Raw genomic sequence first — 26042 nt, 5'->3', positions numbered from 1 at the left:
ATAAATCAAAACTTTAGAAAAAAAATAAAATTATTAATTACGGTACCATGCCTTCTTTTCGGGGTACTGGTTTAAACTTTGGGCCTCAGTGACTCCAATAGTACTATTGGAGTCACCTCTTGCGCATAGTTTTAACCAGAACCTCTCAAGACAGTGTATATTTGTATAATCATTTAATTTTTATTATTACTTTTGTTATTATCACTCCAATAGTCCATTCTTATTCTCGTTGACAAACGGAACATATTCAATACCCTGGTGAAGTTGCAAACTGTTGCAAGATGTCTCCTCCTCCTTTTTTGTTATTGTGCATCTAGGATGTTTTTTCTTAGGCTCTCTCCAAAAGATGAATGCACCTTCAATGTTCTCAATCAATCTCCCCTGTTGTGAATGATCACTCTCATGGCTCCTCATCTTGAATAAATACACTCCTGCCTCCGTAAGAAGAATGGGGGATTGAACTCGACCTACATGTTCTCTCCCACCACCTGCAGACTATATGAAAAAGGGGGCGACTTCATTCAAAATTCTTTAAAGTTAAAGACCAGTTCTGGTCCAGCGATTGCATTGTGAAAGAAACATTGTTGAATCGATCAGAAAAGGTTAATCATCTAGTATATAAGTATTGGTGTGTACTGCAAGGTTCTGGAATAAAAAAAAATGATAAGAAATTTGGCCCAGTCTTGGTAAAGTTACAAGCACTGTATACAGAAAGATGTATATGGGACTACGCGACACGTGCGCAATATCTATCAGGTCCAAATAGATATAATAATTTACCAAATATATCAATTAGTAGGCAGTTTCCCGGCACAATTTGCATCATCACGTATTAGTCAAAAACATATTCTTTCCCATGATTGTTAATAAGAGCTTCCATTTCATTTTTTTGAGAGGGGGTGTTTCCAAAACTGGTCTTTACCTTTTAAGGGAAATCCAACCTTAATAGACAACTACTCTAAAAGTACGCAGACAAATCTGAGAAGCTGACTGATGAAAGTTTTAGTTAAATCTGACTAAAAATAAGAAAATCATAATTTTTTTTTATGAGTAGTAATTTACTATGTGTATGGGCACTTCGAATGGACTGAATCGGTAATGTCACTGTGACGGAGTGCCAGACTACTTTCCTATTTGTTCCAACACACAAAATGACTAAAGTTTCAATTTGTATGCCTCCGTTACGAAGTAACTGGAGGCATTATGTTTTCGGGTTGTCCGTCCGTCCCTCCGTCCTGTTCTCGTGATCACGTTATCTCAAGAACCGATTGATGGATTCCTGCCAAACTTAAGTCATGTATGTATCTTGCAGAGCTAACGAATTGAGTAGATTTTGGGGTCAAGAGGTCAAAGGTCACATTGCTCATTATGTATGCAAAAATAGCTTGTGATCGCGTTATCTCAAGAACCGATTGATGGATTCCTGTCAAACTTAGGTCATGTATGTATCTTGCAGAGCCGATGAATTGATTAGATTTTGGGGTCACAAGGTCAAAGTTGACAGGGCTCATTATGTGTGCATAAATAGCTCTTGATCACATCATTAGAACCGATGGACAGATTATCATCAAACTCAGGACATGCATGTATCTTGCTGAGCAAATGAATTGATAAGATTTTGGGGTCACGAGGTCAAAGGTCAAAGGTCAAAGGTCATTGGGCTAATTATATATGCAAAAATAGCTTGTGATCACATAATTATTATTAGAACCGATGGATGGATTACAATTAAACTCAAGACATGTATGTATCTTGCAAAGCCAATGAACTGATTAGATTTTATGGTCATGAGGTCAAAGATAAAAAAGTCATACATGTTTATGAAAAGTAGCTTGTAATCACGATGTTCTGAGAACCTGTTAATGGATTACAATTCAACTTGAATTTGAAAAATTGCTTCTGTTTTGGTTTGTGAAATCGCTCTATGGCGGAGGCATCATTTTCGACTGCGCGCAGTCAAAGTTCCATCTAGTTAAAAAATGTTTAACTTAGGAGGGTCTATTCTGTTTATAGGACCTACAATGATATGCTATCCATATATTTTGAGAAGTGCCCCAAGGGATAAGACACTTAGGAGAAATTTATGATATTTGTGTTCAAACAGGATTTGCGTCCTATGTCACAATCCACTGACCAAAATGCCAATTTGAGATTCGCATCGACTCGGTGATCTCATATTTCAAACATTCATAACTTACTATTGTGGGTCCGATTTATTTCCAACTTTCGCCATTCTGTTTATCTCATTTTCCTGCGTTTATACAAATCAACTCATTACAAGGGTTGGATTGAACTTTAAATAAAATTTCTGTGAAACAGCATCAGAGTTAGATTTTCAAGACCTGTTATCCCCATAATAAGAGAAAATTTAATTATTCTAGCCCTTTTTTCATTTGAAAATACAAACGAATTCAAGCTCATGGGGCTCAGATTTTGGAGTTGACCAACATATGGGCTAAGTTTGGTGTTTTTCGTAGAATTTGCGCCAAACCATACCACCAAATAGGTAACCTAGATAAGCAACAGCATACCATGTAAATCAATGCATATCTTTAGTAAAATTTAGTGACTAGAGAATTTGGTGGGTGTTTTTCTGATTTTGATTTAGATGCCAGTTCAAATTTCTGACTTTTGTTGAGGTAATATATTTTATTTTCAGGAATAGGGTACTGACCAACAGTCGTAAAAGTTTCTTTTAGTGGCATGCAATTGCACTTTCCTGTCCGTGTCGCTTTTGTTAACATCGTTCGTAAAAGATTCTAGGGGAATTTTCTAGTTTACCTGTGGGCATCGTTATTCTGGGAAATGTTTTTTACGCTCTGATCATTAAATCATAAGGCGCATTTATACTGTCAAATACCTCTTTTCCTAAAATCGCGATGTTTCGCGCACCCGTTTACACTTGTGCAGAAACATCACCGACTGAAAAGCTCAGTGATGTTTTGGCGTGTTTCAGTTGATAATGCGCATGCGCGGCACTCCGATGCAAAAACTATTATTACTATCATTATATTCTTTTTCTTTTTTCTTTCTGTCTTTCCATATGTTATTCTTTGTTTCTTCCTTCTATCACCTTCTCTTAAGTTATTCTTTTTTTTAATCATTCTATCACTTTCTCTTTCTTTATGTTATTCTTTATATCTTCATTCTATCACTTTCTCTTTCTGTCTTTCCTTATGTTATTCTTTATTTCTTTCTTTTATCACTTTCTCTTTCTGTCTTTCCTTATGTTATTCTTTGTTTCTTCCTTCTATCACCTTCTCTTTCTGTCTTTCCTTATGTTATTCTTTATTTCTTTCTTTTATCACTTTCTCTTTCTGTCTTTCCTTATGTTATTCTTTGTTTCTTCCTTCTATCCCCTTCTCTTTCTGTCTTTCCTTATGTTATTCTTTGTTTCTTCCTTCTTTTACCTTCTTTTATGATATTCTTTGTTTTTACTTTCTATCACCTTCTCTTGTATTATTCTTTGTTTCTTCCTTCTATCACTTTCTCTTTCTTTCTTTCCTTATGTTATTCTTAGTTTCTTCCTTCTATCACTTTCTCTTTCTGTCTTTCCTTATGTTATTCTTTGTTTCTTCCTTCTATCACTTTCTCTTTCTGTCTTTCCTTATATTATTCTTTGTTTCTTCCTTCTATCCCTTTCTCTTACTGTCTTTCCGTATGTTATTCTTTATTTCTTACTTCTATCACCTTCTCTTTCTGTCTTTCCTTATGTTATTCTTTGTTTCTTCCTTCTATCACTTTTTCTTTCTGTCTTTCCTTATGTTATTCTTTGTTTCTTCCTTCTATCACTTTCTCTTTCTGTCTTTCCTTATGTTATTCTTTGTTTCTTCCTTCTATCACCTTCTCTTATGTTATTTTTTTTTTTTTTTTATCATTCTATCACTTTCTCTTTCCTTATGTTATTCTTTATTTCTTCATTCTATCACTTTCTCTTTCTGTCTTTCCTTATATTATTCTTTGTTTCTTCCTTCTATCACTTTCTCTTACTGTCTTTCCTTATGTTATTCTTTATTTCTTCCTTCTATCACTTTCTCTTTCTGTCTTTCCTTATGTTATTCTTTTTTTCTTCCTTCTATCACTTTCTCTTTCTGTCTTTCCTTATGTTATTCTTTGTTTCTTCCTTCTATCACTTTCTCTTTCTGTCTTTCCTTATATTATTCTTTGTTTCTTCCTTCTATCACTTTCTCTTACTGTCTTTCCTTATGTTATTCTTTATTTCTTCCTTCTATCACCTTCTCTTTCTGTCTTTCCTTATGTTATTCTTTGTTTCTTCCTTCTATCACTTTTTCTTTCTGTCTTTCCTTATGTTATTCTTTGTTTCTTCCTTCTATCACTTTCTCTTTCTGTCTTTCCTTATGTTATTCTTTGTTTCTTCCTTCTATCACTTTCTCTTTCTGTCTTTCCTTATGTTATTCTTTGTTTCTTCCTTCTATCACGTTCTCTTTTGTTATTCTTTGTATTTATCGTTCTATCATTTTCTTCAAGGACGACATCTAGCCCCGCTCCTAAAGTCTAGTGACCTAACATCGCGATGTTACAACTGCGAGCGTTTATACTTGCCAAACACGCCAAAACACGCCAAAAGATCACACTTCGTTTTGGAATGTTTCGGGTTTGGCATTTCTGCCGGTAAAGCGTAGTTGCCCTTGGTAACATCGCGGTCAGGCTCTGGTTTGGCATTTTTTGGCGTGTTTGGAATACAGTGTAAATGCCCCTATAAATATCATCTAAGTTGGAAGGCTAACTCGATGTTGTGAGACCACTAGTAGGAGCTGATCTATAGACAGAAGGCCTGTCTTCATTAGCTCGGATTTGCCAAATAACTGGCTATTTTCTAGCCTCTTGTCGATGACCCTCGCGTTGTTGGAGTCCGTAAATTCTGGCGAGCAAAGCGAGTCAGAGAAACCGAGCGTGAGCGAGCCTCTTGTCAATGGCCCTCGCGTTGTTGGAGTCCGTAAATTCTGGCGAGCGAAGCGAGTCAGAGAACCCGAGCGCTAGCGAGGGCCTCTTGACAAGTTGCTGTTCCTGTTGCTGCCTTGATTTGAAATCATGTATACTTGTTAAGCTCTTTAATCCTAAACAACTTAAATGTTTAGATTTTACGGTGAAAGATATATGAAAGGTTATTTTTGTGCATTTGGGGGAATGCATGGTCCCCCGTAGAGGTAAGGTATACTGTTAGCAGGGATAAACATGTAGGATCGGTATAGAGGAGAAAACACTTGTTGTAGAACTTCCCTTGCAACATGAGAACTGAATCTGATATACCGTAGTTCCTTTTGATGGTTTAATACAGAATATATGTCTTTCATCATACTTCATAATGTCATATCCCACTCGGGATGGTCTATGGAGGCAAAGTACACATGTCAGCCATACAGAGCTGTAGCAATTGCAAGGCGCCTGCACTTGGTTTGGTTTGCTTTTATTTCCAGTATAAAAACATACATATACATACATATGAACTTGATAATTACTTAAAAAGAATATGGATGGATCACTCTATTCAGAGCCATTAATTTAATGGTTCTATTCTTTCTAGACGTCCACGAGTTTGTGAGTTCACCTCACAAATTTATGCAGGTAAGGGGTAAGTATATTTTTTAGGAAAGTGCACGGCGCCCTCAAGGGATCGCAGGAAGAAAGTGCAAATTGTAGAAGTTGGCCTACGACCCGATTGCAGACAGGCACGTGCAAAAACAAGCATGGCGATTTTTCCGTAGCACAAGACATTGCACTCTTTTCTCTATTTTAGGGTCTCTTCACTACCTATCTATCATGGTATTTTTCCCCAGCTCAAACATTGTGTCATATTAAACAAGATTTATTGTTTGTTTTGGGTTAGCCACCCACATTCTCTTACCGAAATGAAGTAAGAAATTCTGAAAAAAATGTGCATCTTGACTTGACCTTTTACTTCCTGTACCAACTGAAGGTCATTACTTTGCCTGTTTTTCTCTGGCTGTTAAAAGTACAAGTATTATTCTGCCTAGAATCTGCGTAGATGTATTAGACCTAGTTCACACTTACAAATTAAGTGTGCTCTTACCAGGATCACCCTAAATAGCAATCGCGCTAGACGCTAGTACTGAATGAGAAAAGACAGCTGTGCGAAAGTAGTGCTCTCTTGACTGTCTCCACAACTTCATTCATGGCACATTTGATTGTAAGGAGGGCTTTTACTTTGCATATATATAATAAACAAAATTTTACCTTAAAACATTCTTGTTGTAAAGGAAAATAATAGTTTTGAGTTACAATCCAAATGTCACTACTCTGTGACATTTTAGGGTACATACATAAATGAGGCTCTGCTCATGTCCAGGTAATTGTTGAATGTTACTAATTTGCTTCCTGTGTGAAAGGTCCGTATTTTGCATTCCTATGGGCTGTTGTTATTTTGGGTGTGAACAAGTCCAAAATGATACACCTCGCAAGAAAGAAACGTCAACAACGAAACTGTTGGTGGCAGTATTGTGATGTCTGTAAATGGATTCCGGTGAGTCTCCGGCTATCTCCCGGGAGTCCCATAGAATGACTAGTGTTCTTATTGTCTGCTAACATTTACGACATACAAGGGAAATCACCCGAGACGACACCAGTTCTTCTGGGCCCTCTGTTGTTACATCGGCTGATGGCGGCAACCCTTGACGTCTTCTGCAATCACTACCCTCAAGGTCTCTTTCCTATAGAATTCAAGAATCAAGGCAGGAAGTGCTTTCCTTCTAGGACTTTGCTAAAATGCCTGCAAGGGAAAGAATGAACGGGAATGGTTTCATCAACTTGCATCGTCATGGGATGATATTAAGAATTTCTTACTGTCCTTCAAAAGAAATCATAGTGCATGTGTAAGGTTTAATGTTTACCTTGTAAAAAAAGGTGTTTTCTCCATCCCCTTATTTCCACAAACCACTTTTAATGGTGTTTTTACCCTAAATAATCATTCCCAAACATATGCCCAACCTCTCCCTCAAGCTTTAATGCATTTCTGTGTGTTATAATACAGTGATTAATGCTTTAATAAGGGGTTACATGCGGCTCCTTCTTTTCTTTTTTCACCCCTACCTGTCATATTCAAATATTTTCTTGCAGTAGTTGTGTTAAATTTTTTATCGGAGTCTGTACTAGCGTTGATCTTTTGGATAAATGCAATATCTTTTTTTATCATCTTTTACTGTTAAAACTTTAATTAAAACTATATTCATGTAGTTTTAAGGTATGCATTGAGTGCTCCATATGATCAATTTTTAAGAGAACCTAGCTTGCACCTAAACCCAAGGCTGATCACAACCCATTCCCAACCTTTGCAATGTATCATCGATGAAATAGAGCCTAATGTGCCACATGCCCTAAACCTATACTATTTACAATGCCATAGCTGTGAATGCTTTAGTTGGGAAATTATCTGAATATTTTATTCCACCTTACACCAACAGCTTCTAGCGCACCAGCTGCATTGTGAGCATAATTAGTCTTAATTAGCTAAGGATGTTGAATTCCTTTACTTTAACCTACGTCATGTTCTCACTTGCATTAATAAGGACCGGGGCTTTGAGATGCCATGCCGGAGCAAGTCTTGTGTGGTCTTTCACCTATGGTATCGAAGCACAGTTGCAGAACCCCAGGGTCGCATCAGGGGACTTTTGAAGAATAATTGTTGCCAAATTTTTGTGTTTTGGAAGGTCAACCCCTGTTCACATCATGGTTTAACAATAACAGATCGTCAAATTAGTAGATCTCAATTTTATTTTTTGTTTTTGTTGTCATTCCTTTGGGAGCAAATTTGTCCTTTTTGTATATAAGGTTATTTGTGTTTATATTGAAAACATTGCCAATAAGAACTGTATATTTAAAGGCATTATTTAACAATGTTTCCAGTTTTAAAAATCTGAGATGCATGACCGTACGTGTTATGAGTGTCTATGATATGGTGTAATATTGAAGCCCTAAGCAAATTGCACCTAAAAATGATTAAGAAGTGCTTCAAAAAAGTTTAAAACTTTGAGTTACTGGTTTTACCATACTCATTTTCACCAGTAGACTGTAGTGTTGTAAAAAAAAATTAAAAACTATTCATAACCATTGGGAAAACGGTTTCTGAAATTTTGAATTCCAATCATAAATGTCTTGATAATCAAACATGCGATTGGCTTGTAATAGTCATGGGATTCATTTTGGACCTAAAGGTTTGTAATAATGATTGCAGCATGAGCTAAATCCAGGATTTTGTTTAGAATTATAGGCAAAGTTACCTAATACGGAATACCTTTAAATTTCCTCATTGTGTTTTTTTAATTATCTTTTGACATCAACAAATTTATTATTCTTAATATTTTGATTTGATCCTCTTTCTCTACTTTTTTGAATGTCAGATAATTATATTGATTAAGTTTTCTAGACCTTGGGATCATTTTCAAACATTTATTTATGTTTTCAATGCTTATGCTATCATTTTATATTTAAGGAATTACATGTTGAGGTTAAAGGGAAAAAATGTACAAAAAAAGCAGCAGTTGTAAACAATTTATTTTCCCCTTCACAAAATTACTTTCTGCATGTGAGGGGACTTCATATACTAATTTAATTTTTGTTTGTTTGAAATATACACAGACTTGTAATGCCCTTGAGGACTTGATTCACACGCAATGTTCTCGGGCTGCTGATAATGTTGTTATCACCTGTGTAGTATGAAGGGGGCTTGATGCCAGCATTGGGGAAATAGGTTATATTTATGACTGCTGAGATCACTGCACCTCACGCCATGGGACTCCCGCTTTTATTCTCCAATGATGGATAATCTTTAGGTGGTATGACCTAGATAGTCTTAAGGTCATCTACATGCCCAACGAATGACAAGGTTTTCAGCAATTGTAACAGTATGTGGAATTCTCAATCTTTCCTCTCACTGCCTGCCCGGTTGGTTTCCTCGCCTCAAGACTTGACGTGAGGAGTCCTTTTCCAAGAGGGAGAGAGCTTTTCCTCTTGTATGTTTGTTTTTATATTTCTTTGTCTGGTGGACTGTTATTAATTTCTAGAGCGGTATTATGGATCTGGGCTGGCGTAATTGTACCTGTATGTAGGTCTCTTTGTTTCACCCCCTTTGCTGTAGTGGTGTTCTCTTTTTCTTTGTGCTTTTGGGATATGTCGGCACGTTTCTTTGATAATATCTTCATTCCATTTTTCCCCTGCAGTAAACAAGTTTACATACTGTTTTCAGCTCAGCACCGTCTCCTCATTTTCAGTTCGTTGTTTTGTAATTTAATCTAACTTCTTGTAGGCCCCATGCAAAGTGCTGTTGACCAGCATAACCATGATCAAACTATGAAGGTACAGTTGACTTGCAATACAACATTGATTATATCTTCTTGGGCATGGCCTATCTCTATGCATATCTTTCTAGATATAAATGTTGATGACCTACAGTTCTTTAACATCAGTAGAAGATTAAGCTTCATAATTGTTTAGCACATGATGGCTATTATTAGGGATATATGACAAGAGAATATGTGGAGCAGAATTGGAAAAAAAATCATAATTGATCTGATGATTAAGAACCATAAGAGTTTGAACTAAGAATCAATACCCTTCTTGCTGTCAGTAAACAAAATTGAGAAATCCCTGAAAGTAATTTGATCTATGTCAGGTTTTAATTTTAATCCTAAATCTACAAACTATCCTTATCCATGTCTCATTCTTTGTATCTATTATTCTCTTCTTTTTTTCTGTTTCTGTTTCTCTGAAATTCGTCCCCTTCCATCTCTTTATCTCTCACACACTCCCTCACACACCCACACTCAAAATGTATATCTTTCTTTAGCAATCCTATGCTTCATTTTCTCTACCTCTCCCTACTTTTGTTTTCTTTTCTTTTTGAATATCTTGTTCTGTGATCCAAATCATCCTCCTCCAAGAAAACTGTTATTCAAGTGAATATCCGAGATCTATTCCTCAACTAGCATTAACCCACATCCCTTCTAGAGCTAGCCTGCCGATAGCTTTAGGCATTTCCCTTTACCGTCCCCGGAAAGCTCCTGAAATGTAGGTGGGTTCAAGTTCACCATGAAGCCCGTGACCAAGAGATTCCTAGAAAATAGTTCGCAATACCCGCAGTCTGTCGGAAGACACTGACTAGAGTAAAGGGTTTGTCTTTGAACTCATCTGTCATCATGTTCATCAGTTTTGCATTGCAGTAATCCATGGTCTCTACTTTCAAATCATCTTGGTACGACCGGTAGAAGGACGTTCTGTCTACTGTGAGCCATTATATAGACATGGACTCACAGACCTTATAGCTCTCAATCAGCTGAGGATATATATGTCTTAGCTTGATTTGAACACATTGTTCTTGGCGACTCTTGTGGGTGATTTGGAAGGAAAGTGTGGAATAAAAGCAAGTTTTTGTTGAGTTTGCAAGCAGATGTTGAGTGCAGGTTGGAACAGACCCAAGGGTCGCAAACAAATGCTCTCAAGAAATGAGTGATATATAGATGATCTCTTTCCTGTTTTCATTATTATTAAAGGAAGTAGCACCCGTTTTCCTAGAATAAGATAGCGCCGAGTATGAATGAAATACGATGCAAGGTAATGTCTGAAATATACATGAAAAGTACAGGTAGTTATGTTTCTGTTACCTAAAACAAACGCACAAACGACACATTTATTTGAAATATAATTTTTTTTGCCATCAAGGTATTTGAATTATGAGTCCTGAAGCCAATCTTTCGTTTCGCCTGGAGAATGATACATGCAACTTCAATCTGGCAGACCTAACTCATATCAGCCAAGGAGATTGGTTCTTATAGCAGAGATGCCAACCCTTCTGATTTCATCGGGAGGCTCCCGATAATTCACCCCAACTCCCGACCTTACGATCACCATCCTTATCCTCCCGATTTTTTGTTAACGCTTATCAGTATATATATCTGTGAATTGAATGAGAAATATTGTCTGTGAACTTTAGCATGTAGTAACTTCAATCTTGGACCCACCGTTATACCTCACCTGTAGGCAACCCTAACCCACACGCTGTACTTTCCTAGAAATAAAGCCCAGGGAAATAATCGCTAGATGGAATTTCAGATTGCTGTACAATACATTTGATATCCTGATGGATTTTGCGATATCAGGACTTTCCCGTATTTTGGTTTAGTCATATCCTTTCACGCTTACGTACTACTATAGGGGCTTTACAGGTGTTCTTGTTCTGGCGTACGCCAATTTCCCTGAAAAATCTCAGAACTATTTATAGCTGTTTGAGCCAACATCAGACTCCTGATTTGAATCAGATTTACTTTGCCAGGAATTAAAGTAATTGCGTTTACTAAGCCATTTCCGAACCTGACCGTTTACCTGAAACGTATGAAACGTATATAGCGATAAAACATACATTTTAAGCAAATATCTGAGAGGCAAGGAGACAGTTTGGTGCCACAAGAGGGATGACCAAATGGAGCCTTCTTTGGCCTTGACTACAGACAGGTGCAGGATTCTAACCAACTGGCTCATAGCCAATAGATTGTTTCCAAGGACAAGATCCAGCTATGCTGTCTTCAGTGTGAAGCTCGAAGGGGTTTGGAAAACACAGGCCTTAAGCTTGGCAAAAATCTCTCGACTAGAATGATCACAAAGGGAAAGAAAAGGTTGATGGACATGACCTGCTGGGGATAACTGCAAAGGTTAAAACTGCTATAGTGCCATGATTCTGATAATCGTCAATTAAAAATCACCTCTCTAACATTCTCCAATCAGCATCAGGCTTTTAATATAATTGTTGACATTAGCTGAAAGTAATGTCTTGTAAGGTAAATTTTTGTTTGCAATCATGTTCAAGGCTAAACTTTAGTTAAACGTAGAGTTGCGTACTATTTAGTAATCATGTATAGCTTCCATTTTGAAATATTCATTGTCATTCATTTTACTATTATTCTGACAGCCCATAATAAAGAGGAAATATCTAAATTTCATTATCATCAGATTATTTTGGATCCAAGAAGAGTGCTCCTGGAAATGGTTCGTCCTCTTCAACCTTAAGATCAGGAGTTCCAAGGCTATGATAAGTGCTAATATACAAGGCATTTATCCATTGATCTGTCTCTCGACCCAGGTGTAGCAGTGGTGGCTTCCTTGAGAGATCTGCATTCTGCAAGCCATTATGAATGTAGGCTAAATCAAGGGATTGATGCTAAGTGCTCGTGCAGCGGGTTAACAACCCATAACGTACCTATAAGTATAGACAGATGCCATGATCTTGAATGTTTAACATAGCTTGTTGTGGAATACAGCAACCCTAGACATGTTTGCTCTAGATTCTTTCACCTGTACATACTTAACACTCCATATGTTGAGATGAATGTGGTAAATGTGGCATATGGAGGAAAATACATGCAAAAGCACTAGCCTCGGAAGCCAGGCTTGCCCCCTCCTGTGTCATGTATTCTATCCCTCAGATAAAACATTGATTGTCTGTGTATAATAGAGCAAACACATCAATGCACACCAGTTATAGGCCTATATATTCTTGAATGTTTCCATGTGCTTTGCGTCAGAGCTTGCATATCCTGGATTTTGGAATTAGTTATTGTTTTTTTACCAAATTTGCAAGCAGCAGCAGCAAACCTTACTGTCCATTCAAGAACTTGCTGCTGGAGACACAGAAAGCTTCAGGTCGTCTTGTAGAACAGGAACTTGTGATGATGACACCTTAGACCTAACCTTAAAGGTAATACAAAGTTTTGGGAAATTTTGAAAATTGGCCGGATAGTGACTTTTTACAATTTTGATATATTTTGATGCCCTTGTGGATGTATTATAAGCTCTAGAAAATTTAGCCCCTAAAACTCTTCTGCTTTCGAGAAAAATCGAATATAAAAATTTACCGGTGCTCCCGGTAAAATTTTGATACCTTTCAAATAGCGCCTACGGCCATACAATGGTAGCTGCGACCATGAAAATCTCAGAATATGTAGTTGTGATATATAATTTCGAAACGGGAATAGCCAATCGTTAGATTTTAGTTAAGAAACATTGTATATAGTTGAATTAATATCTTGACCTTGAGAGGGAGCTATACAACATTAAGAGTTTATTATTTACAATTTCATCATTATAGACTCAATTTCAACGCGACAACAATCACTAAATATTGAAGGATCGCATATGCTTACAATATGTTAATTTGAACCAAATTCATGAACCCATACCAAAACTTTGTATTACCTTTAAAGATGTTTCTTTTGAAGTGAGTAGAGGGTGTATGCATTACATTAGGCTTCTCAATGCTAAAGTGAAGTCCACTTGCTGCAGTATCCAGTAAATAGCTGAATATTGTCAAAGTTTCCATAGGATCCAACAAGCACATCTCTTTAGAACCCCCAGCACTCTTTATTAAAGGGATCGTTTAACAATGGTAAATCTGAGATACACGGCCCTACGTGTTACCAGTGTCTGTGATATGGTGTAATATTGAAGCCCTAAAAAAATTGCGCTTCAAAATGATCAAGAAGTGCCTCAAAAAAGTAAAAAAGTTATGAAAACCGTCAGGCGAACGGTTTTCAAAATTTGTAATTCCAATCATAAATATCTTGATAATCAGACAGGCGATTATCTTGTAAAAGTCATGGGGTTTCTGACTGACCTAAATAATTATCATTGCATCATGATCTAAATCCAGAATTTTATTTCAGAATCTGAGACAAAGTTACCGGATCCCTTTAAAGGTGGTATCTCACTGAGCAACATTGCAAATTTTGATACGCCAACTTTTCGGACGAATGTTGGCACAAATTAGGGTTCGCTTTTTTAAATGTTAAAACAAAATTTGTGACAATGAAAACTGCTTGCAAACTTTCTTGTAACCTTTTACAAACCTTTTGCAACCTTTTATAAACCCTGGATAAACCCGCAATTTGCTACGTTCGCAAGCATTTGCCGCTAAGTGAGATACCACCTTAAAGAGTAGGGGAAGCCTACTGTAATACATCTGCATTTCAGTTTTACTGGCAGTAGGTGCAGCTGAGTCATTGGTACTTGACTTGACAATTGGAACTGGTGTCCAGCTATGGCACTTTGTCCTCCGGCAAGACATTGATCTACATTTGGTGCTAAATTACCTGGAATGCTGTGAGCACCTTTAATGTTTGTGGAGTGATCATGAGTGACCCAAACTAAACATTGCACTCTACCTTTAAAGTTTAAACCACCGAGGTGAGAGCTTGCCTCCTTGGTATAACTGATGGATGTTTGTGGAGGGTTCATGAGAGTAGAATGCAGCGAGCCAAACTAAACATTGCACTCTGCCTGGAGTGAAATAAAGGAGAAATATCCCTATCCATGAAAGCCTTGATCCAACATGAGTTATGTTCACATGACCTTCCATTAACTTAAAGGGAAGTCCACCTGATATTGAGTCAGTTTTAGGGTGGACATCCCCTTTAAAGTTTAGGTCATGGTTTTAAACTTTGAGGTTATCTTGTAGTTACAGACTATGTTGACACACTAATAGTTATAAAATGTTAAATTTACTTAACCAATCAGATAAACCTTGTTCCTGTATAAAGCCTGTAGGAATGGGAGAATTAAATCAACGGGTCAATGGGTTAAAGGTATAAACCACAAGCAATCTTATGGTTAGCTTGATAACTACGAGCCACAGATAATCTTACAATTTCTGTGCCATGCAGATGTTATAAACTTTAAGGTTATGCCAGCTTAAAGTTAAAATGATTTCTTGACAGGCTCATAGTTTAAAACTGTAAATAAAAAAATAATTGTTTTTGCTCCCATGTGAACCCTTGTTGTTATGGGATCATCTTTTTGCATATCTTCAAGATTTCGCAAACTTGATGTTTGAATCTTTGACAGTTCCCTGTGAACATAGCTATTGTTCCTCCACCGTGAAAGAGGAGACGGGATGAAAAGGCGGCCCCAAGCTATAGCTCTCCTATGAATGGAATCCCACTTTATCCAGGTATTTCATGTTGGTATGCGTACATGAGCTTTTCCTTCCTTGAGGAAACTAAACCTAGTTCAAGAGTACAGGCCAGCTAGCAGGTTAATCAAAGGGGTCAAGGACTCACTCCATCTCAGCCATCTTTCTTTTTCTCTTCCACCTTTATTTCTCTCTTCCATCATTCTCTTACTCTTCTTTCATCAATCTCTTTTCTTGCCTCCTTCTCTTTCCATCACTTTTCTCTGTCTCTCCCTCTTCTAAGTTCTATCCTCTTTCTCTTCATTATTTCAATGTCTTTCTTGCCTTTTTCTCTATCCAATTCTCTCCCTTTTTCTGTTTTACCTTGATTTACCTCGATGTTTGGTATGATTGCTTATATGCCCCTCTGCAGTAGGATTAATGTCTGTAACTCTGTATGTACTGGGGATTGCGCCTATGTCGGTGCTTCGGACAATGCAATAGCAAGGAAACATTTCTATCTCTATCCTTCCTGCCTTCCTTCTTTTGCTTTCTTTCTCTCTAATGTATCTATCTCTTCTTCTCTCCAATTCTGTCTGACTTTCTCATTCCTCTTTCCATTTCTCTCTTCTCTTTTTACCCATTTCTTGCTAATCATCCCTTCTTATTTTCTCTATTTTTTATTCTCTCTGAATCTCTTTTCCTTCTCTTGATCTCTGTATGAATGCGTACATCACTTTTTTTCGATGCAGAATCACAATTTTTATAGACCTTTGGAGTATTCTTGTTCATATTTGCTAGAGGTGATGAAATCAATGTAACGTGTTAAGGTAATGGTTTATTTTTTTTAAATCATGTAAACATAATGTGAGATTGCCAATTTTAAAAACAGGAAAGTGTGATAGTTAACCAGGGTGGTCACTATTACGCTGTCTTGAATAATTTACAGCAGATATCTTAAACAAATATACACCAGTGGCAGAAATAGGAGGCGTGTGTTCTCCATCTGAAGAAAAAAATTAATTAGAAAATATAAACGGCATGTCTTCATTAAAAAAAAGTTGTCTTTGGAGTTTTAATTTTACTGATCAGAGTTAAAATAATATTTTGTAAGAAAAGAAAGAGAACAGAAAGAGAAAAGATATTTATAACTTTAGATTTGCCTCCAAATTATGAATGTCACGTATGTCCTACTTGTGAAATTTAAACGTTAGCAGTGTCCTAATATTCAAATTATGCAAGGAAACCCGTTTAATTTCTAGACTTCACTGTCAGACACTATTGAGTGACTGACTGACTTCCTTTTATTTCTTTGGTAATAACATACAGAAAATGAGCTGAAAAGGATACATGAGCATTTGTGTACATCAATAACCCACTTCTTATATGGCCAAAATTAAACTGATTAAATCTTTGCGCAGCACAAAATGTACCACCATTCGGTACAACGGTCTGGAAATCAGACTATTACTAAATGAATTGCAATCACTAAAGTGGATCGACAACCAATGGCCGTTATTTTCCCACTTAAAGATATTTTCAAGCCCCTTTTGTTTTGAGGGAAGTTTTAATTAGTATTATCTTTAAAATGCCGTTGGAAGTACCTTTTAATTTTGTTGGCCTGCAAATGGCGCTTCACACAAAAAATTGTGAGATAATTTGAAAGAGCATACAATTTAGATGACAAAATCATATTTGTTTGATCAAAATCAGTTTAGAGACGGCTGAAATAACCATAAATATATCCATTTTTAATATTTGTGGGGCCCCACAAATTTTTGATAATTTTGAACCAGCCGTTGAAAAAACGAGATAGTAAGCAAATATTAATCGACTACGAGGGTAATAGTTTGTATCCATTGGTGAGTAAAGGAGGTTAATATTTGCTTTATATCCTGCATCGGCAATATAAGGTCTATTTAAAGTGAATTTTAAATAATTAAAACAACTGGTTTTGCAGACAGTTTAGCTTCAGCTAGATTTTACAAAGCACAACATGCGTACATGTAATACAGTCGATGCGCACTCATTTGACATTGACATTGACATTGACATTTCGCGTAACCTACTTTGCTATGCTTACTCAATGCACAAGTCGCGCAAGTGGGGCAGCAGCAAAAAATTACTTTATGAAAGACCTATCTCAGGTAGATAGTACTTATCTATAATTTATCATGTGACCTCGTTTAGACCAATCAGATTGCAAGATTATTAGTATGCGGGATATAATGCCTTATACGTTTTTATTCCAGCCAATGCCAATGTTAGTTTTTTCATTGGCATTTTCGTGTTGGTTATTATAATATGCACAACCAGCTGGCCCGTGTAGTGCCATTATTATCAAATCATTAAATTAACGGTCACCATATTTCTTCAAGTGGAGCTGAATTGATATGATCGGGGACTACAATTACCTTAATAGCAATTTTAGGACCTAAAAGGGCACCATGCAGAAATGTCATAATAAGGATATATTGACTGCTTTGAGAGGCATAGTGGTTTCTATAGGGTCAAGGGAAACTCACAACCTGCTATGACCCCAAGGCGCTTGCGCCGCGGGGTCATAGCAGGTTGTGAGTTTCCAGAGACCCTATAGAAACAACTATGCCTCGAATATTAAAAGCAGTCAATATATATTTTATATACCGAAAAAAAGGAAAATGTTGACTCACCCATTTAGGTTTCCATCTCTTTGAAGTCATGAATATTAACACCAATAACTTGTGTACAGTATGAAACAAAAAACCCCAGTATTTTGCGATCGAGACTAGTACACAAAATGGCGATCGGTCGTCTGCGCTGCGTGGATTGGTAGATTAATTCGTCGCCTGAATGCAGCGACCAAAATCGAATTGCACTCAAACACCGTTAACGGTATTGCGCATCGGTCATCGCACAAAAGAAACTTATACGGTAACACGTAAACCAAAATGGGGATCGCAGCAAAATGACGTCACGTTTCACAGCCATGGAAAAAGTGCTATGAAAAATGGATATAAACCGGTAGAGCCGGGAAAAATGACTATGAATTTCAATTAGCGGGCATGGTTAAGAACATGACTGCATTTTCATCCAATCAGAAGACAGGATTAGTAAAGAATCTTAAAATGAGGTATATAAATAAGAATAAGAGCAATAACCATGCACTTTGAAGGCATTTGCGGTCTTAAACAAGAATTCAACTGTCCCTTTAACATTTCTGTTATACACATTTGAAATGTAGCTCAGGTTCGAACCCTTTGATTTTGTGGGACAGATCTGCGAAGGCAATTGGTTTAGACCACCAGCGGAGGAAAAGCAAACATGATTTGTACGTCTAAACAAATTTCCCTTGGATTGCCATTAGCATGTTACTTGCACTTTTCACACCACAGATCCAACAGATAAATGGAATAAGGTGTTCTTCTTCTTCTTCCTCTTCTTCTACTGATAATCTTCAAAGGGATAATATGCAGCCTATCCTGGGGATCTGTTTGTAAATCACCAGTTACAATATATATATGTATATATGTAAATGCAAACATACTAAACTCCGGGTAAGCACTCTACTCTTTGCAAGAAGTGTAGCATATAAAGGTGCATATATAGGGTGTGATTCTCCTACAAACAGGGCCTCTGGTCAACGTTTTGTCCAAGGAACAGACTGTTTTCCCCTGAACCTGAGCCTGCATCATGTACAGAGGGGAGGGGCTTGCTTTAATACATTCATGCAACGACAGTCATTTTTTATTTTGTATCTGCTCTGAGACTTGTATACCCACGCATGACAAGTCATCAGAGTCAGAAGACAATCATTGGTTTTTATGCGTCTAAAGTAGTTTAATTAAAGGTCACTGTGAAAGCGCATGCCCTATCTGTCATTTTCATGGAGTTTTTATTTGTTGGAGAAGTTTGAAAGCTGTTAAAGGTTTCAACAAATCTTAAGGTTAACCTAGCATTTGATGGAATTGTTTTTATGTGTAAAATTAGAGTTTGTGCCTGAAGACCTGTGGCTTTTCTTCAAACCAATGCCTTTTCAGTAGCAGTCCCCGGACCAAGTCTCAACTGATGTTCATATTTACATCTTTTGTACTCATTTTACATATGACATTACTAGGAAAGTAGTACAAGCTTCTCCCTCTCCCCCTTTTCTTTTTGTCTCGTGCCTATTCGTTGATCCCTGAACCCTTGGGTCTTTCTCTGGTCGGTACCTTGTCTGGGAGGAATGCGTAGGTGTGTATGATCATCAGAATCCTACCTTGCCAGGTCAAAGGTCACAGGGAAGCCAGTGAAACGCATTATGCACTTGCATGCAGGCAGATCCTGGAACATTCAATACAAATGAAACGATGATGTTTGAGAGAAACAGAGGGAGGAAACATGAGATCAAAATCAGGCTGTTTGTTGGTTGTTTGTAAACGTCTTCCTTGTTACTGTAAAATAAGCAGAATGTTTTGCTTGTCTCTCTTTCTCTCCCATTCTCTGTCTCTGTCTCAGTCTCTCGGCCTCTCTCGCCTTGTCTCGTTTGCATTGCTATTGGATACAAGATATATATAATGAAAAACAAATGGGATATGACCAGCCTTTCAAAAACACTGTAAGCAGTATATCTTCTTCTTTTTTAATTTTGTGAAATTACCAAGGCTCATTTTCAAAGAAACTTGAGAAAATGTCTGTAACATGTATATATGTAAGGGGGTTAGACAACCATGAATGCAAGTGCTTGCGAAACAGTCATTTTAGATATATTTGTACTGAAAATACTACCTGTATGTAGACAAATTACAGAAGCGCTACTGTAGAAGCATAGGACTAAATATAAACTTATTCCCCCAGCAAAAAAAAGTAAAGGCAATATATATAAACCATAAACTATTGTCTGTTAGGATATCAAGAAAAAATAGACACATTATTTGGCCGGCAGTTGAGGGCATGGTTAAAACAAAGATTACATATGGTTTAAGACCTAATTTTCTAACTTGGGAATGTCATCAGCTCCTGCCTTTCTCATTCCCAAATTCCGTAAACAGGCTGGCTTCAAATCCTTTTACTCTGATGCCTCGTTCGTGCCTGTGGAACCTACTTTCTGCACTGCTAAGAAATAGAACTTCATTTAACTTCTTCTACAACAACAAAAAATATCTGAAAGCATACCTCTACATTTCTCCTCAATCGTCCTTAGTCCAAGGGACGATGCCTTGTAGTTTCTGGAAAAACTACTATTTAAATCCAATTAATATCATTATCTCATTTTCTTTTTTCTTTTCCTTATTTGAACTTTTTTCAGTTAGGTAAAATGATTCTGGTTGAAGCCGGGCTTGGCAGAACTGAATCTGTGATCAAGAAAGATAAATTCCGACTCACCGCTCCGGTTGGATTTGACTCCATAGTGGTAAGCACAGTATAGTTTCATTTTTTTTAAAGAATAATATTGTTTACAGGTCCATACACACACCAGAATAAGTGAGTTGTGAATCGCGATTTAACTTTCATGTTTTCATGCCCTTTCACTCATGGGAAAATAGAAAAAATAACTTACTTTCAATAAAAGCCGAAAAATCAGACAAAGCAATTCAAAAAAGTTTGAGCAAAATCGGATAACTAATAAGAAAGTTATGAATTTTTGAAAAAGTATGTTAAACTATGGAACAATGAGAATCACAACACAAATTGCCGAGATGGTTATCAGTTTGTGACGTCATGTCCTCACTATTTATCAATTGCTCCATATATGGTTTAATCCCATTAATTTCCCTATTTATTCCAAAACTTGATTTCCCAATGCCTTTGCCCAGGTTGTACGATTTGTATCATATTGCGTGCATAACATTTCACAAAATCTTTTATGAACTTTGAAGAATTTATACTATTTTTGGAATATTGTTTATTCATAATTATTGATTTTTATATAAATAGTTTATCAAAATTCACATTTTTCATGATGTAGCTGGAAAAAATTACTCTATATTAGTGCATCCACACAAAAACATATTACTATTAATCTGACTTGGATGGTGGTGTGAAGAAATAAGATTCTTAAGGAGAAAATAGGAAATTTATATCATCAATATAAAGAAAATAATTAGTGGATAGTGAGGACATGACATCACAGATTCATGAGTGTGAGTTGCCAATTTGTCTAGTGATTTTCAAAGTTTTTAATGTCATTAAAAATTCATAACTTTTTTATTAGATATCCGATTTTGCTCAGATTTTTTTTGATTGGTTAGTCTGATTTTTCTGCTTTTATTGAAAGTAAATTAATTTTGGAGTGGACTTGGGCTTAAGTTTCTAGTCCCACTTTCATTCACCTATGTTTTAACACAGAGTGCACAGAAACCAGCTAAGGGTTATTCACAAAATGCACTATTCGCAAGAGTTGAATCCTCATCCAAATGTTAAAATATGTGTAGTGAGATTTGTATGTCCACACACATACACACCCACGCACCCACACGCACACACACACACACACACACACACATATGAGGTTCATGATCGCAGTTCAGATATCAACATTTGGAATCCCTCTAATTGGTGTGAATATATATGGCCCCAGTATGAATATTTAGAAAATACCAATCCAGACTTTATTCCAGGGCCATGTTTCATAAAACTTGTCATCTATAACAAGTTACTATAACTGTTATAAGCTACTGGATTCGTGCCATTTGATTGGCTGAGCGCAAATTTGTCATAGAAATTTATCATTTGTTATTGATAAGATATTTTATGAAACAAGGCCAAGCTCTCTATCACTACGCAATGCATAACAAGGATTATATCTCACCAGGTACCCATCTATATACATGTACCCGTGTTGAGAGAAACACCTTGCATAAAATGCCTAAATTAGAGTAAATAAGCAAACCAGATTCAAATGCTTCATCTCATGACCAGGAGTCAGATATATCAAAGATTATAGTTTATACCATTATATTCTTTCTCATTTGTAAGTCCAAAATGTCTAGTAAAACAAGGCTTTAAAAAATGTATTTTCTTAATCATTAGTCTTAAATTGTCGTCTTAAAGTCTATCCCTTGTATTTAGTTAAAACAATGTTACAACTCATTAAACTAAAATGTATCCTCAAGGGGTCAAACTTATTGGGGAGAATTTTCTGTACTTTTTAGATCATTCTTCAATCCCCGTGTAATGTTATGCCTATAATGATGGCACGCCTCTGGAATTTGATTTTGCGTTTCCGCAGGCCAACCATATTAATTTGCGTGAGAACGGTAGGTGGGAACAAAGCAATTTACATGATGCGTAAGACAAATGTTGCGCAAGGGATTTTCCCCAAAATTATCATCAGAAGTGTTGCGCTATGTGAAAGTCATTTTTCAAGGCCAAAGGTTCATAGAAGCAAGGCTTAAATTTGTGTGACCCTTAAAAACAGTTACAAAACAGAGGCTGAGGGTCATGGAAAGGAGGGCTCTTCTGTCTGATTCTTCAGACTTGAGCTATCCTTTCCATGACCATCTAGTGTTTAGCTTTTATGTATTCTGGCACCCTTCCATATCTGTGTGTGGTCTTAATTTGAAGTCTTTTCCATGCACTTACTATGTATATGCTCCATTCAGTTGCACTGCAAGCAATCTTACAATTCCTTGATGGAAGGTTGAAAAGTTGGCTAAGAAAATAAAACAGGTGGATGTAAATAGATGCTTGGCAAAAATATACATGTTCCAAATGGTAGACCTGAAAATTAAATTATGCTCTGTGCCATGCTAAATATCTTATTGTAATAAGAAATTATAAGACCCTTTTTTTGTGGAGGGGGGGGGGGTGTCCACTTTGACTAAAACCCACTCCTACTTTGAACTACCAAGAAATTGAAAGGTTTTAAATATCATTTACCCTTAGTGGTGGTTATAGTGTTCCAGCTGTGGATTAATAAAAAGTGCATCAATATATTAACATTTTGTGTATTTCTTAAACCATGAAGCACAAATATTGTTTTAAAAGGTTGAAAAGATGGAATTAATCTTTTTTTCTCAGAAACCTGCATCTCTTGCCATATAATCTGTTTGAAATTTGAAGTTTGTACTAACCATATTTTTCTCATATTTTGCTTTCATTTATCAATATTTCTCAACAGACACCAGGGAGACTTTCAGCTATGAGCCCTAGTAGTGGAGATGGTGCACATGATTTGGCCACACCAAGCAAATGCAACGAGTATGTGATCTTTGATCACCTTCAGGTGATACCTATATGCTTGATCGAGTACACCACGACCCAGACCAGTGTGAAAAGTGTTCGGTTGTGATGACATCCTACCTCTCTGAAATCGTCATTTTCTCCTTAACCCATTCCATAGAAGTATAGTCATTGGATGGTTCAATTATAAAACCTACTGGACTGACAAAATTATGTAGTCAATTAATTGGAGTAGTATCTGTAATGCAGTGAGCTCATAAGTTCCATGGCTTACATGTATGTGATGCTTTTTTATAATTTCTCCCATTAGCCAACAGGGACAGCCCAACTATTATAAATCTATGCCTTTTTTTATCAGATAAACTCATAAAATATGGAAATCTCAAAGTGGCAAATTTTGTTACCTTTCTGTTAGGGCAAGTATCAAATTCCACTCTCTGTGTATTTAACACAAAATGACTCAAACTATCATCCAAAGGGTCTAATTAACCCCAGGGAAGACTCCCCATGGAGTGGAGTGCGTGCATTATCATATGCGGAATAGCGATTGAATCCATTGACCACGGTAATAATAGTTACAATAAAAAGCACTTATAAATGTAGTATTAAAGCACTATACAAATGTGACTAATATTAATTCTGTGTTGAAGTGCATAAGTTGATAACTTTCTGGCTCCAAACAGAAAATATGTTACTATCAAAGACATAATATGAAATTTGCAAGACTTCTGAACCCTATTTGTAAAAAGAATGTGGCTTTTCCAAAGTTGACCTAAAGTTACTGAACCAAATTATTCATACCCTTACCAAATTTTGTATTTTTTTCAGGGTGCGTGAAAAATTGATTTGTCTTGATTTATGTTTTATGAGAATGTGACATATTAAAGCTTACGTTTAACCAGTTCACCTATCATTCTTGAGTAAGGAAAGCACACAAAATATCAAATTTACAAGAGGTATGAATAATTCAGTTGTTAACCGTACATTCTTCCCAACATGCTTATGATTGCCATTTGTGTATGAGTTTTGTACTGCAAAATTGCATGTTACATTTATACATGCTTAATAAGATTAAATGTTGCCAGATTTTGCCACTCTGAGAAGAATGGGGAAGTCTTGAGGCTTGAGGCTTATGCGTACTAAATTACAAGCTCAATGGAGGATTTAATCTGGTTTTCCATAATACTGAAGGGATTCCAAACATTCTTGCAAACATTTAGAGTGTTTCCTTTAGATGAATATTGTATGTTTAAAAGAGATTGATATCACTACAGAGAAAGGGCTTGAATACTGGAATGCATTATGCTGTCTCAATATAATATCGGATGTTTGACCAGAAAAGATCATAATAAGTTATTCAACCTTTTCTAAATACACATGTATAAAGTTTAACCTATTCTTCATTTAGATTGCTTTAAAGTTTGAACAAAAACTTTGAAGCCATTTCTGAGGTTGTCATTTTGAATAATAATGTTGATGATGCCAATTCCTTTTTGTAATTTTACCATATATATTCTCCAAAGCTTTGTTTGATATTTGCAGATGTATGAAATTGTTTTTCCCCTCATGTTGCAATTTAATTTACTCTGACTTATGTAGGTGTTTATTTGGAGGCATGTGTGTGTGTGTGTTTTGTGCCTGTGTGGGTGTGTGTTATTAAACTAAAGGAATGCAGTTTTGTAAACGTGTGTGTGGGTTTGAGTATTGTGCATTTATCCATAGCTCTATTATGATACTGAAATTGGGCTTCATTGTGTGGGTGTGGGTGTGTATTTATGTGCCTTATTACACTATGCTGCAGTTTTGTAACCTTGTTTGGGTGTATCAATGTGCATTGCTATAGTACATGACTATTCTTCTGTTACCCCATGTGTGGGTGTGTGAGTGTGTGTGTTTATGTGCCTCATTACACTACAATACAGTTTGTATAACCTAGTGTGGGTCTGAGCATTGTCCGTAAATTGCGTCTTCCTCCGTACAGTCTAAAAATGAGGATTCCTTGTGTGGGTGTATCAATGTACGTTGCTATACTACAGGACTGTATTTTGGTAACCATGCGTGGGTGTGTGTGTGTGTGTTTATGTGCCTTATTACACTACACTGCAGTTTTGTAATCTTGTGTTGTGTATTAATATGCATTGCTATACTACAGGACTGTGCTTATGTACACCTAAGTGTGGGTGTGTGTTTGTGTGTGTGTGTGTGTGTGTTTACGTGATACAATATTATACCTAGGCTTTTGTTATATATGGGTGTGGGTGTGTGTGTGTGCTTTCCTGCATGTATTTATCACCGCATACTAGATCTCATACAGATATTTCTTTTATCCAAATTAACATTAGCTATTAGAAAATTAAATGTATATGTGCTTTTTTTGTTATTGTTTTTTTCTTCGGTATTGCAAGGACCACACTGCCTTGTCCTTTCAAAAAGAAATTCTGTATTTATTTTTTGCAGTGCCTTCTAGTTTTACACACCTTTGTCATTAGTAAAGAAGAACTCAATCATGCACATTTCACATTCTATAGTTCTTGGGTTTTTTTCCAAATCTTTATATTGAACTGAAAATTTACACCAATTTGTTTATATTTAAATAAATACTCAATATGGTGAAGGCGATACACAATATCTTAGTTTATAAATACTTGTCTATACATTTTAAAACCTTTCATTTTACTGTTTATCTTGTCATATTTCTCATTTGTTTTTATATAGAACCTTTGATGTGATTAAACTTCAGTATACGTTTGATGTGGTTATAAGTCAGTATAACATTTTCCACACCGGCATGTAGATTTTTATTTGATAGTGTATGTTGGTGTTAAATTAGAGTCGAAACGCTAAAATGACAGCAAAAAATATATTTCATATTATATATGAAACATTTTATTTGGAATTATTAATGCTATTTAATATAAATAACTGATACTTTAATATAAATTGCTTGAAAAGTATATGCCAGGACCTTTCACTACTTTGTCCAGATTCAAAG

The 26042-nt window shown here is 36.3% G+C and overlaps 1 protein-coding gene across 1 annotated transcript in view; it reads left to right on the top strand.

Annotated features, from left to right (window-relative positions):
• Positions 1-25255, top strand: part of LOC100892545 — a 61256-nt gene extending 36001 nt beyond the window's left edge. The window contains exons 14-15 of the mRNA XM_030988680.1: positions 20175-20279; positions 22989-25255. Of these exons, the coding sequence (XP_030844540.1) occupies positions 20175-20279; positions 22989-23159 (276 nt within the window). The 3' untranslated portion in view covers positions 23160-25255. The remainder of the gene's footprint in view (positions 1-20174; positions 20280-22988) is intronic.
• Positions 25256-26042: the final 787 nt, after the last annotated feature.

This window comes from Strongylocentrotus purpuratus, unplaced genomic scaffold (assembly GCF_000002235.5).
Source record: "Strongylocentrotus purpuratus isolate Spur 01 unplaced genomic scaffold, Spur_5.0 spur5_contig_840, whole genome shotgun sequence".
Classification (NCBI taxonomy): Eukaryota; Metazoa; Echinodermata; class Echinoidea; order Camarodonta; family Strongylocentrotidae; genus Strongylocentrotus; species Strongylocentrotus purpuratus.
Note: the sequence above shows the minus strand (reverse complement) of the source record. Positions and strands in the feature narration are given on the sequence as shown.